The sequence below is a fragment of the Arvicola amphibius genome, chromosome 1 (assembly GCF_903992535.2).
Source record: "Arvicola amphibius chromosome 1, mArvAmp1.2, whole genome shotgun sequence".
NCBI classification, from domain to species: Eukaryota; Metazoa; Chordata; class Mammalia; order Rodentia; family Cricetidae; genus Arvicola; species Arvicola amphibius.
In genome coordinates this window covers 58,411,808-58,425,199 of record NC_052047.1, presented here as the reverse complement: position 1 = coordinate 58,425,199, position 13,392 = coordinate 58,411,808, and the positions used below count along the sequence as shown (strand labels likewise).

The window sequence follows — 13,392 nt, the reverse complement described above, 5'->3', positions numbered from 1 at the left end:
TGGGCTAGCTAGAGGTTTGGAAGTCCCAGTGCCCTCTGGACAGTTTTTGCAACCACTTCCAAACTATGTGACCCTGGCCAAGTCACTTGACTCTCCTGAGCTTTGCTAACCAGTCTATAAAAGGATAATCTCCACCCACTTCACGGGATTCTTGGGATTCTTATGATGACTAAATGGAGTCAGGTAAGGCCTAGGGACCTATGAGATGTTCTTTCCCTGACCGGAGTTTTCTTCTCTGCATTAGGGATAAAGATGACAGATGACAAGGGAATAGATGTGCATGTGGGAGTTTGGGGTTAGGGTTAAATGGCTGTCACTGAGAAACTTGCTACCCAGGACCTGAGAAAAGTGACCAGAATTTCTGAAAAATAGAAGAGATGAAACTGAGAGCACCTGTTCTGTCTCTTTGCCCTGCAACCCCATCAGGTCACAAGAAGTACTAAGTCCTCTAGCTGTCTCCCTCCACCTGCCCCAGCTGCCAACCCGCTAGGATCCCAGGTATCACCTATTGGTGGCCACACCACTGCTAAGAAGGGATGCACAGCAAGTGGGGCAAGGTGCAAAGGCATCCTTCTTAGGTTGCAGACTCTGCGACCTACTATCCTCTGTGCCACCTGAGCAGCAGACTTGAGAAAGAGTCCCCCATCCACGCTTTGTCTGGTGAGAAGGAAAGGAAGAATGAGGCGGGAATCCGGGAAGGCAGAGTCCAACCCTGAAGTCCTAATAACCTTTCAAGAGCTTGTTCTGTGCCAAGCACCAAGCCTAAAGGATGCTACCTCCTTTCATTTTCAATGAAAACTCTGTGCCTCACTTGTTCCATGGATGACAGAGCCAGCAATTAGAGAACTCACCAGAACCACAAGGTTGAGAAGAGCCAAGCTTGACCTCACCTCCAAAGCCTCTATGCTCCCATTCTGAGACAAGTACAGCTTGCATCAGCATGCCTCTCCTCCTTCCTACCCTCAGCAAACTCACCTCTCAGGCTGTGAAAATTGAGCTAATGAACCTGAAGCAGGCACTCAGCACAGTACACGATAGAGCACAGACTCTCATGAAGACCCTAGCTCTGCCTGTTTGTTGGCCTGTTGTTTGTTTGCTTGTTTTAATCTCTACCACAATAGTATGCTGGGGAACTGACGCCAAGTGCAGACATCCCTCTGACCAGTCATGAGTACTTTGAAACCTAACAATCCAAGTACAAAACCAGCATCACCAGAAACTGTCTCTGCATAAGTGAGTTGAGAAAAGGGATGGACTGGGGAGGTGGCAGCTAGCTTTTCCGGGAGCTTCAGGCCAGTATCCAGCCTGTCCAATGACCACCATGTTCAATGATGCAGGAGGACAAAAACTGAGCTCTATCAAAGACCAACTATTAATTCTTGGGAAGGGAGGAGGAGCAGGTGAGCTCTGTATTTTTGTGTTTGACCTTCCCTGTAGTAATGCACTGAGCTCCCTGTCAACCAACACTGTATCTTCTTTTCCTTTCAGCTGTGACCTTAGTGTCTACAGCTCGATGGTAAAGTTGTCCAGCAAAGGACTTTCCTGTGCCATATCCCTGGCCCAGAGAAGCAGTTCAACAAATATTCATAGATAGCTAAATGAAAATATGCATGAGTGAGGAAAGAACGAGAAGGGACAGAACAATTCAGTTTTACAGCAAAGGTTTGTCTTATTAGAAACAAAGGATTTCTATTCATCACGGTGAAATATGCCTGTAATCTCATAATCCCAGAACTGAAGAAGTGGACGCAGGAAGAATGAGAGTTCTGAGCCCATCTGAACTATACATAGGGACTCTTAGGTGTGCTCACAGGGCACACATGTGTGTACATAACCGCCACCATACACATATATGAGGATTTCAAACCAGAGCCTTGTGCAAGCACACTACTGAGTGAGACTGTTTGTCCTCTATTGAATTTATTTTTATTTATTTGTATATTTATATATCCAATCCTAATGATAGAACCTAGGATCTGGAGCAACTGCTTTTATCATAAAAAAAGTGTATGTGTGTGTGTGTGTGTGTGTGTGTGTGTGTGTGTGTGCATCTCCACTGCAGATGTGACAGTGCTGTAGGGAATTTGCTGCTTTGAAGGTTTCTGATGAAGGCTGAATGATCTTAGTGTTTGGGCTGTGTGTGTCAGTCACTTATAGCTCCCTGTCCATTTTAGTCCTGCCCATAAAATAATTTTAAATGGCACATGTCCTTGTTTAACTTTGCAAATTTATCAGATAGTCTGCAAGCATTTAGTGACGCCAACTGCCCCGGAATCATATGGTCCAGTGACCACCCCATCAATGCCAAGCACAGGTATTTTTTTTCTGCAGAACAAGGCTTGCTAGGAGCCAAGGCTTTCTGCAAGTCATTGTGTCCACGGCACTTTCAGGGTGAGAGAAAGCATTGCTGCCATCCCTCTTGTAGCATTAAGAGGATACTTTGCCTGAATCGCTGGGACCTCTTACAGAACCAACATTGCCTGTCAAGAAAGTATCACAGAGGCCGGGCGGTGGTGGCGCACGCCTTTAATCCTAGCACTCGGGAGGCAGAGGCAGGCGGATCTCTGTGAGTTCGAGACCAGCCTGGTCTACAAGAGCTAGTTCCAGGACAGGCTCCAAAGCCACAGAGAAACCCTGTCTCGAAAAATTAAAAAAAAAAAAAAAGTATCACAGAATATCCATTTCTGAACTGTGGAAGATTCTGCAGCGTGAACCTTCCATTCACATGTGAGTGCTTAATTCATCCTGGGCACTGCTCTGGAAACCCACAGAGCTAGAAAAGTTGCTGAAAGTAACTATCCCCCTCCAATCTTTAGGCTAAATTTCTACCACACTGGGGTATTTAGCTGTGCTCACACCAACTAGGGCATCTAGGCAAAGGTACCCTGCAAGACATTGAAATCTGTATTCCTTAAGGGTAGCCCTGCCAAGCCACTGCTACCTAGCCAAGAGTGTCTCCACCCATCCTAGTTGGGTCTTTGAAGTGGCTCATTCAACCCTATAGCATATGTCTAATTTTGAAGTTTAGTTCGTATTTTGTTTGTTTGTTTGTTGTTTTGTTCTTCAAGACAAAGTTTCTCTGAGTATCTCTAGCTGTCCTGGAACTCGCTCTGTAGATCAGGCTGGCCTCAAACTCAGAAATCCATCTGCCTCTGTGCCTCCAGAGTGCTGGAATTAAATAAAGGAGTGCGCCACCACTGCCCATGGTGAAGAAATGGTGAAGAAATGGAGAGTATCTTCTCCGAGCACTGGTTTTTTTTTTTTTTCAGCCTTTAGCTATTGTGGGGGGGATGGTGTTAAATGTACACTTTAAAACTTTCAAGTCTGAGGTGATGAGGCAGTCAGGGAGGAATCCAGAGTATAGACAAAGGAGAGTTTGACCTCTAAGACCAACCCAGGTCTTGTCAGAGGTTTTGTCCCAGAATTCATACCCAGCTACATGGAAGAACACAAGGCAGATCTACAGACCTCTACAGAGGGCTCACCACCTCTTTCCAGCTTTATCTGATGCTCCACACAGTCAGAGTCTGAGTTGGAAATGTTTTTGTTTCTTACCAAGAAAGCTGGAGGATCCTGGCTCCTTACACATCAGCAGCCGGCATTGTGGGAAATGCCTTGCAGTGCATATGTATCTGAGCCGGAACTCCTCAGAGGGCCGGGGAAACACCAGCTCAATCAGCGAACCCAGTGTCACTCAACCACTATGCTCAGCTAATAAGTACCCGGGACAGTGTGACCTACTCGGGACAGATGTAAAAATTCAAAGTTTGCATGTGGAGTGACCCAGAGATGACCTGAGACATCTTTGTGGAGAACTGAAGATGTGTGAGCTTAGGTAAAGTGTGCTCAACCCTGTGCCTTAGTAGTCTGTCTTTGTCTCCATATGGTTGTATCTTTACCACCCTGTCTCACAGCTCTAGGAGCCAACTCAGTCCATGGGAAGGAGAAAGAGGAGCAGTGCCAGAGGCCTTCACCTTGCAGGAGGGACTCCTGAGGTCAGCCTCCCAGGTGACAGCTATTCAACCCATCAGGGCCCTGGGTGTGACCATACCGCCGCTGCCAGAAAGAGGTGACTCTGAGAAAGGTTTAATCTGACTTGGTGTTTAAGTCCTCAGTCATTTCTCTTGAACCTTTTCCAAAACCACTAGCGAGGCATAAAACAGAACCAAGCCCAGCCGCTTGACCTCTGATCATACCCAGAGTCCTCCATGACCTCTGAACATAGGTTCATAATCAGCCGGAGGAGGACAGTCTCACTCCTGCCTCTGCACATAGCCAGAATGGACTGATGCGGGATGCTTATATCGGTGTTGGCCTCGGGGGCGCCTCCCAGAGGCTACAGTTTGGCAAAGTCCTTTGAAGAGAAGGCCCAACATCGGAGCCATTTCTGTGGGTGCCAGGGCTCAAAAATCCCAGTGGCACGTCTCAACCGCTCCTCTCAGGGAGGCCTTCACGCACACAAGGGGAGCCTTTCAAAAACGTTAATAACCTTATTAAAGTGAGCAGTTTTATTGGTTCTCATTTTGCAGTGAGCCTCCCACCCTTGCTTTCTGGTGGACTGTGGAGGAGAACGCACTTGTGGCCCTTGTTCCCTCTTAACAGTTTTCTGTCCGAGGATGTTCTGTCTTGGGTGTCCAGCATGCTCTAGAGGCAGCATAGCCTCCAGTCCTCTCTTCTTAGAGTGGTGGGTGGAGAACGGACTTCTTCTAGGAAAAGCTGAATTCCACAGAACAGCTTCCCACTCCTGCCGGGCGGGGGGTGGGGGATGTAGGTGGGGGATAGAAAGGGCCTGGATAAAGGCCTTCCTGTAGAGGGAGGAGGTGACCCAAATCCTTGAAAACGAAACAATGCCCCTTCCCAAATAAAAAGTCGAAATTACCCGGTAAGGGTTGGAGGTTTGTTTTTTAATAGATGCGCCTAAAAAAGAAGTTAGTCACCTAAGATTCACCTACTTAGTAGTCAAAGCTGCTTTTAGGTCTGTGGATTCCAGGACCTCAGGCAGCCTGTGACATGTGGAGGGGACAGGGAGGTGTGTAGTGGTGATGGACTCAACTCCACCACTTTTCCCCTTCGATGTGTACGGTTTCCCACCGGGAAGTCGAGAGCCCATTGCTGGAGTGAGGTGACGAGCGGAGGAGAACTCACCAGGAAGTCTCCAGAAATGTGCACAGGGCTCTTTGTGCTGGATCCTCACTAAAGACGAAAGGGCATTCAGCCTTTCAACCATCTCTGGCCCTGGCAGAACACTCGGTCTGCTCTGAGATTGACGCACTTTGAGATAGCAGCCTTATGGGACTGCCTGGTGACCCACAGCCACTGCCCTGCCAGCACAAGCTAGCTGGGATGCCCGAGAGAGCCAGAGAAACTAGAGCGCGAATCTTGGGCCAGCTGTGCTCCCAAGCACATTCATCCACCTAAGCTTCCCCGAGGAAACAGTTGAGCCTAACAGCGGGGACAACTTCAACCGGAAAATCCAGGGAAGGCGACTGCACTCTCTGCTACCCAGTAATGGCCTTTGAACAGAGAGTCTCAGCGAAGGAACAGAGAAGTGTTATTCACCGTGGCTAAGGAGTTTGGTTAACTCTGGGATCGGGCCCATTCGCATTTCCATCACAGAAGGGTCAGCATCAGGCAAACACTCCATAAGTCTGAGAAGATTTTCATCAGTCAACTTAAACTTGTATTCTACACAGGACCACCCCTGCTTGCTGGACCTCAGGAATCAATAACTTCGAAATGTATTTTTAATGACTCAAACAATCCTGTGTGTACAACAGGAGGAAAAAATTGTTAGATGATGTAGCCATTTTGTCTTCCCTGTTGTGGCCCTTTTCCCACCTCATTTTTTGAACATTTATATTAGGAGACTAAAATTTGATTAGGGGATTTGTAATTTTTAACAAGTCGACCCCAAGCTCTGTAGGCCACGTGATGCTTGGATTCCCCTGAGGTGCAGTAAATCAAGTCGGCTTATCTAGAGCCGAGTCAATAACAATGTCAGCGATTAAAAAAGTAATCATACCCAGTGTTGTGTATTTCTTAGTTGTTTTCTTACTGCAGCTACACTTTTGTGATTCACTCTCCTGCTCCCAAGTCCAACCTGGAGAAAACAGCATTCCAAGATAACACTTTCTGCAACCTCTGGATTCTGAAAAGCTGGCCCTCCTTGGCTCACTAGCCTGTGATGGTGGGAAAACCACTTTTCCTCCTAGTGCCTTTAGCCCTACCGGCAGACGGATGTCCTACCTACACAGGCAGCTCCTATAAACCTCAGCAGGAAGGGACTGGAAGTGCTTCTTCTCCTGTAATGTTCTCAAATTGTCATTACTATAATTGCTGAGTATTGTTTTGAGTTGTCATATTGGCAGCCTCAAATTAGGAACTTTTATTGGTGAAGCGGTGGTTTGTACTTTGGGCACTCAGTTCTTTACAGTGTTTGCTGGTTCTTGCTATCCCCATGCTGCTCCGTGCCATTCCCAGTTAGAAAAGTTGGCAAGGTTGAGTGATTGCCTAGAATAAAGTCCCAGGGGCCCTGGTAGTAGCTGAGAGTCCCCAAACAGGTCTACTCTACTTTCTTTTAAGATTCCTGCTGGTTAGAATACTTCTAGTCCTCCTTTGGGGCCCTCGAGCTCCTCTGCCAGTTTACAAGTTGAGGGAGGTGCCCTCTGTTTCCCCCTACACTGCAGACTCATGCAGCAAGGCAGGAGGCTTTGTGCACGCAAGTTGAATTCTGCAGACTTTGCAGGTAGTTGCCAGATTCCATGTTTTTGTTCGGAGGCACAGACAGAAACTTGGGTTGAGGATAGTGTATTGCCAGCAAGGACCCTGCAGAACTCAGAACTCTAAGCTCTGGCAATGGCTGATTAGAAAGTTAGGAACACTTGCTGGCCTGGATGAAGGGTTGTCTCTCTGCGGTCCTTAAACTTTCCTTACCAGGCAGTCAGCATCCACAGCTCGAAATAAATATTCATAGACTCACACTCTCCAAGATAATAGGCACAGTTGCTATAAGCAAGGCTACAAAGCATGTCCCACTCCTCAGAACCCCCCAGATGCCATCCTCTGGTCAGTTTTCTCTCCACCATTTATTCTAATTCCAGATACTGGCATTACTGTTTGCTAGACTGCTATTTGGAGCCACTAGGACTTTACGCTTGGGATAATTCTGGACTGTTTCTGGAAGTCATATTCACCACCATCTGCCTGCTTTCTCAATGTTGGAGAGCTATATGGAGGAGTCATCTGTGCAGAAAGCCATCCATCCTTTGAAAATACAACAAAACCTCGACTTCCCCAGCTCCGTTAATACTCAGACAAGAGATTTTCCAGAGATCTGAGAGCCCCATAAACCTAAGATGTTGGGATGCAGCGACACACCTTGAGATGAGTAAAAGTCTGTCTCTGTCTCTGTCTCTCTCTCTCTCTCTCTCTCTCTCTCTCTCTCTCTCTCTCTCTCACAACACACACTCTCTGCATGTGTGTGTTGAGAGAGAGAGAGAGAGAGAGAGAGAGAGAGAGAGAGAGAGAGAGAGAGAGAGAATATTGGAAAATATTGCTGGCCAGATTGATTCCAGCACAGGTTAAAGCACATTCCAAACCCATTTCTAATCTTGTTTCCTTCTCTTTGGTTTAATCATCTCCTCTGTGTGTGTGGGGGGGGGGGGGTCAGAACCCAAGTGCAACTTTATGTTAACTAAGGGCCCAAAGTGCCAAAGGGTGAAGTGCAAAGGATTCTGGACCGAGGCGGCATTTATGACTGGGAGAGGGGGTCCAGGCAGGAAAGCCAATGGAATGTATATAACCCAAGATTCCTTTGATTGGGGATCAAGGTGTATATGTGTGTGTGTGTGTGGTAGGAGAGCATGTTTTTAATTTTACAAAAAGAAAGGAATAAAAAGGAAAAAAGAGAAGAAGGAAAGGGTAGATTGTGAGAGGGGAGCAGATGTATTTCCTCGCGATATTGTATATTTCCAACAGGAGTGCATACGTCCAGGGTCATAGTTGCGGTGTGAAATCTTGGTAGGCTGAGCTGGACCCGAAGGGTATGTTGCAACGCCAGTACTCCTACCATGTAAGCCAGCAGCTGCCACAATACTGATTATACCGAACTCACTTGGGTAACTTTCCAAGGACAGCTTCAGATAGCTGAAAGCAGCTCTCCCAGGCTGAGACCAGCAATGAGACAAGCAAAAAGGGACACCACCTACTCAAGAAAAAATGGGATTTGCAAGGGGAAAGGAAGCTGCGAGGCTATGACCTTGGACATCTTTTCATTTCCCATCACTGAAGACTCTCTAGCGCTGTCCCCGAATCCACAGGAATTGAACACAAACCGCCTTCTCAATAAACAGGGCAAACAACAGCCATTCCCAGAAGGGCTGACACCTCCTCCCCCCATCAAGAACACTCAGAATTGTAACACTCTTTGGACAAAGGAAATAAGGACTTGCCAACAACAAAGAGAGCTCCAAACTTCAAGGAGGATACATCATGATAAATTATAAAATTAATGCTGAATTTTAAAATGTGTGTGTGTGTGTGTGTGTGTGTGTGTTTTAAATAGAAATAAAATGATCCCTGGAACCAAATGCCTGGAAACTGGAGTTAGGAGAGCATTAAGATGAGCATAGCCCTGGGGCTTTGCCCTAGCGCTCTTTCTGCACTTTCCTTGTTTGAGGAAGCTGGACTAGGCCGACCCAGGCAATCGCAGCTTCCCTTACCTGGGCCTTTAGTACCCTAAAGCCTGGGTACTCAGAAGGCTGGGAAAGGTTTCCAGAGATGGCAGGCAGTAGGAAAAACCAGCCTTTCTACTACAGATGAGTTGAAACAAGCCCAGGCTTCGGTTTTGGCAATTCCAAGCCGGGACTTGGGGATATGGCACCATGGCAAGATGCTCAAGTCGCCTGGGCGAGTGTGACCGTTTAGCGTGGGAAGAATCTATGGTGTTCTGAGGAGTCTTACTTGGCAGGGGCATGTTTGTCTGCACTCCTACACGTGGCCAACCTCACCTTTCGCTGCGTCTAGGCTCCCGTGCAGATCAAATGACGCCAAGTCGCGGGGGGAGCAGAACCGCTTGAAAACATTTTAGATTGACTAAAATTCGCACCTGTAGGAGCAAAATGAGCAGGAGACCCTTCCCCAAGGAACATTATTGACACTTTGCTCTCCCCAAATAGATTTAGAATTTCAGCGAGAGGTTTTTTGTTTGCTTTGTTTTTTGTTTTCTTTTTCTTTCTTTTCCCAGCCCATTCTTAAAAACGCTGAGTCACTTAGAAACACAGACAAAATCGAAAGCGGAGAGGAGGAAGGAGGCAGTGGAGAAGAATCTTCAGGTTTGGGTTTTAGATGTAAATTGACTGTGGGTTCAATCAGTCCAGGCACCTTTAAGACTTGAGGCCCTAGGACTGAAGAACACAAGGATATTAGCTTTAAGATTCAGTGGGACCCTTTCACAAACCTGAAGTTGCAATCCCGGAGGTTGAAGCGAGGTTGTTGGGGACTGTAGATTAGGCACCTGAGTGTTCGCTCCTAGACAGAAAAGTGAGGGGCAGAATGCTCCACCGTTGCTGCTCACCCACCTCCAACTCCTTGTCCCAAAGACCCACCAAGAGAATTTCAGAGAAAACTAAACCCGGGTTGCCCACCCGCCTCCAATGCCTTGTCCCCAAGATGCACCAAGAGAATTTCAGAGAAAACAAAACCCGGGGCGGGCATGTTGAACTAAACGTTTATAAATTAAAGAAAAAATACAGCGAATAGAGCTTCCAAAATTCACAAATCTTTTAAAGATAACTCTAATTGAGTGCACAGTGCCCTTAAAGAGGCGAAAAGCTGCGAGGCTGATGAGATAGACAGTCTCTGAAACAAGCAAGGCACAGAGGGTGTGGGGGTTGAAACAGAGGTACAGGAGAAGGTGGAGAAAGCCGCGGAAATGCAGACCAGGGATATTCACATTGAATACAAAAATAATCGTTATTTGAATACAAACAACCGGAAAGTGCTACAAGTCTCAACCTTCTTTGAAAAAATAGAAAGAAATAAAGACAGGCTTCTGAAAGGGTACTTTCCCAGCGACGGGCCTCTCTATGGCCGTCCCAGGCACTCTCCCTTTGGGTGTGGCCCTGAACTTCTAGAAAGGGAAAGTATAGGGGATCCCCTGGCTGTCCCCCGCGCTGAAAGACTCCCTTTCTTACATTCGGCATCCAGGAGGGCGCCCCACGAGAGGTGGAGTAGAGGTCTCCAAAATCAAACCCTTCGAGGTTCAGATCAACTCCTGGCCTGGAACTGTCAGAATTTTGTACTTCTTTGTCACAAATGTAATTTTCAAAAATTAAAGATATGTAGATACAGATCGGTAGCATGGATACCATGAACTAGTGTGGCCTAGCGCACAAAGCGCTTGGCCCCCCGAGATTCTGAGGATTCGGGCTATGGGGTCTCCTGGAGTCCTCTCTGCTCTGGGCAAACACCAGCCCCAGGCAGACACAATCCAAATCCAACGTTGCTGTGATAATAAATAGCGTCCCGAGGCTTGCGGATAGGTGTACAGAGGGCCAGGGGTCATAGGGCGCATCGGTTCAAAACAGAATAAAGCCCCCTCTCTGGGCAGTCTCAGTTCCACTGCCAGGTCACCCTGGGTAGGGAAGCTCCAGCAGGATTTCGTTCTCCACCTGAGGTCCGCCCACCTCCCCGGAAGAGCTCTACACCTGTCTGCGGTGGTGCAAACTGGAGCGCAGGGATCATTTGCTGCCTCACCCCAAGCGGTTCACTGGGTACCAGCAGCGGCCGCGCATGTGGACAGCGCCCAGCCCGGGAGGCAGTAGTAAGGATAGTAGTAGGACGGCTGCAGTGGCAGAAGAGAGGGGGGCCTCAACACCTCTCCCGGCAGATACTGTCTTTGATCGTCACGCACTAACACCTTTACCGCCACTTTCTTGGCGGCGGGCGCCGAGGCGAGTAGGTCTGCGGCCATCTGCCTGCGTTTGGTCTTGTAGCGACGATTCTGAAACCAGATTTTGACCTGCGTCTCGGTGAGCTTAAGGGAAGCTGCCAGGTCTGCGCGCTCCGGCCCGGACAGGTAGCGCTGATGGTTAAAACGACGTTCCAACTCGAAGACCTGGGCGTGCGAGAAGGCTGCCCTAGAGCGCTTCTTTCGAGGTTTAGGGGCTGCGGGCTCTTCCTCCTCTTCCACGCCGCCCGCCTGCCCGCCGCTAGCCCCGCCGCCGGCAGCGCTGCACAACCCAGGCACGCGTACACCTCCAGGACTAACACCACCGTCCTCAGCTCTTGGGCTGTGGTCGCCTGCGGATTCCGGTAGGAAGAAAAAGCAAGAACCTGTCAGACTCAGAGGTGAAGATAGGTCTCAATAGCAATTGTTTCCGGGGAGAACTGGTAAGGGAAACCCGCTTTGAGCCTACTGAAAGGGGAGGTGAGGTTCCAGAGAGTTCTGTTTTAGAACTCTGTCCCCTTCGCTTCTCAAATTCTGTATCTCTTTTGGTGTATGCCAAAGGTGTAGGGGAACAGCTTTCGCCGGAGTTCTCCGGGCCCCAGATTCCCAGCAGTAAGGTAGGATACTTGGCCTGAGAGTATCACTTTTGAATCTTGGCTTTCTACATTACATTTCTGTTTCCCAGTTCCAGGCCGTACACTTCTGCACACCCACACATACACATCCGTTGGCTACACGAAAGAGGAAGCTGGGGGAGGGTGTAGATCTTGAGGTCAGAGCTATATAGAGTCTTCAATTCCATAAGCCCAGGATTGCTGTCAAGGGTATGGCCACAGAGTGTAACAGCAAAGCCTGGGGCCACCTGACTCCCTCTTCTTTGCAAGAAAATAGAGGGAAGCAGGGAGTGGGTGGGTAGTGAAGACTCTGAATTCTCCCTGGTCTGAACCCCCTCCTCCAGCCGCCTCTGGGCTCCCTGCTGCGCACGAGCCGAGAGGTCACTGTTAAGGGCCTGCCTTGAGCCAGCGTGAGGCCTACAGCAGCGTGCACCCAATAGAAGCCTGCTGCGGGGCTTTCAGATCAAGAAATGCACCCGCTAGTGGATAAACAGGCTGGACTCTTGAGTGCCTCACTGACGACCTGGATTACACTTCCCCACCATCTTCCGCCTTCAGGTAAAGGCTTGTTTTGTTTTTAGCTCCTTGATGCTTAGCCACAGGCTGCTCTATCAGTCCTGGGGTGAGGGAATTTAAACGGGCTCTTTCCAAAGTTTACGCTGTGACAGGACCTGAAGTCGTTAGCGACGGCTGGGCCTGGGGGAAGTTACGGTCTACCTTAGGTCTCTAGTCCACCTCTGTTAAGTTTAGAGAATTTAAGTGAATACAGCGGAGGCACTGCAGATGAACTCAAAGCTCTTGATACAGGGTGCAGGGCACATGGTACCAGGAGGACCGACTCTAAGAAGCTCAGTTGCTTAAGACTCGGGGCAGTGCGCGCCAACGTGCAGAATTTAGAGACTAAGTCCTACAGGGCACGATGTTCCCCCAGCAGGTCCACCCCGCCTTGGAGTGCTTGACCTCTTAACCCGTCCCCTCAGCCCAACCCTATTTCCGGAGAAAGCTCCGCAGCAGACCTGAGACGCTGGCTGACATCTCGCTGTCGCTGCGGACCGGGGTTTCCTCCTCCAAGTCCTTGGCAGCGTGCATCTCGCAGATCTGCTGGTCCAGGCCCAGGGTCACCCTGGTGCAACCGGCTCCGCTGGCTCCCGGGACGTCCGCGCAGCGCCTTCTGCCCTCGTTCTCTTCACTCAGAGCTGAATCCGAGTCCCAACCTCCCGGGCTTTCTGCAGTCTGCCCCACAGCTGTTCTGGTTCGGGTGGGAGACGCCAGCCGAGAGTCCTCGGCGCCCCCCAGTGCACCCGCGTCGGTCTCTCCAAAGAGCCGCCAGCAGCAGACGGCGGGCGCCGCGGCCACCGCCACTTCGGTGCCCCCGGGTGCCGGGCGCCCCTCGGGCGCAGCCAGCCCGCCGCGCTCTTCTTTCTTGTTAAGAATCGCCTGGATGGAGAAGGGCGTCAAGGTGTTGGCGCTGCGCACAGCCATCTGCGCCACGGATCGGAGCCGGCGGCCGGGTGGGCAGCTGGGTCGCGGGGACAGTTTCGAGCCTGACAGAGAGCGCTGGGCGACCTCAGCACGAGTGAGACGGGAGCGCCAGGCCCCGGCAGCCCACTCCTGTGCAGTTCAACAGCCCCCGCCCCCCTCAGTCCCAGGATCCCGGGCGACCCTCACCCCCACCTAACAGGCCCACCTCGCAGGGACCCCCTCCCCCCCAAATCTAGCGCCAGACTCTCTCTTCTCGCAGCTGTACTAGGTTATCTCATCTCCCGTGGCCTTCGGGGGCCAGCCCGGGTCTGTCCCCGCGGGAAAGGCCAGTGAGAATTGTCAAGGGTC

At 49.8% G+C, this 13,392-nt stretch overlaps 1 protein-coding gene across 1 annotated transcript; it reads right to left on the bottom strand.

The window, feature by feature from the left end:
* Nucleotides 1–10,765: 10,765 nt before the first annotated feature.
* Nucleotides 10,766–13,044, bottom strand: Nkx3-2 (NK3 homeobox 2). Its single transcript, XM_038318737.1, has 2 exons — nt 12,579–13,044; nt 10,766–11,301 (listed from the first exon to the last, which is right to left on the bottom strand). The coding sequence occupies exons 1-2, from the start codon at nt 13,042–13,044 to the stop codon at nt 10,766–10,768; spliced, it is 1,002 nt and encodes a 333-aa protein (XP_038174665.1).
* Between the last annotated feature and the right edge of the window lie 348 nt (nt 13,045–13,392).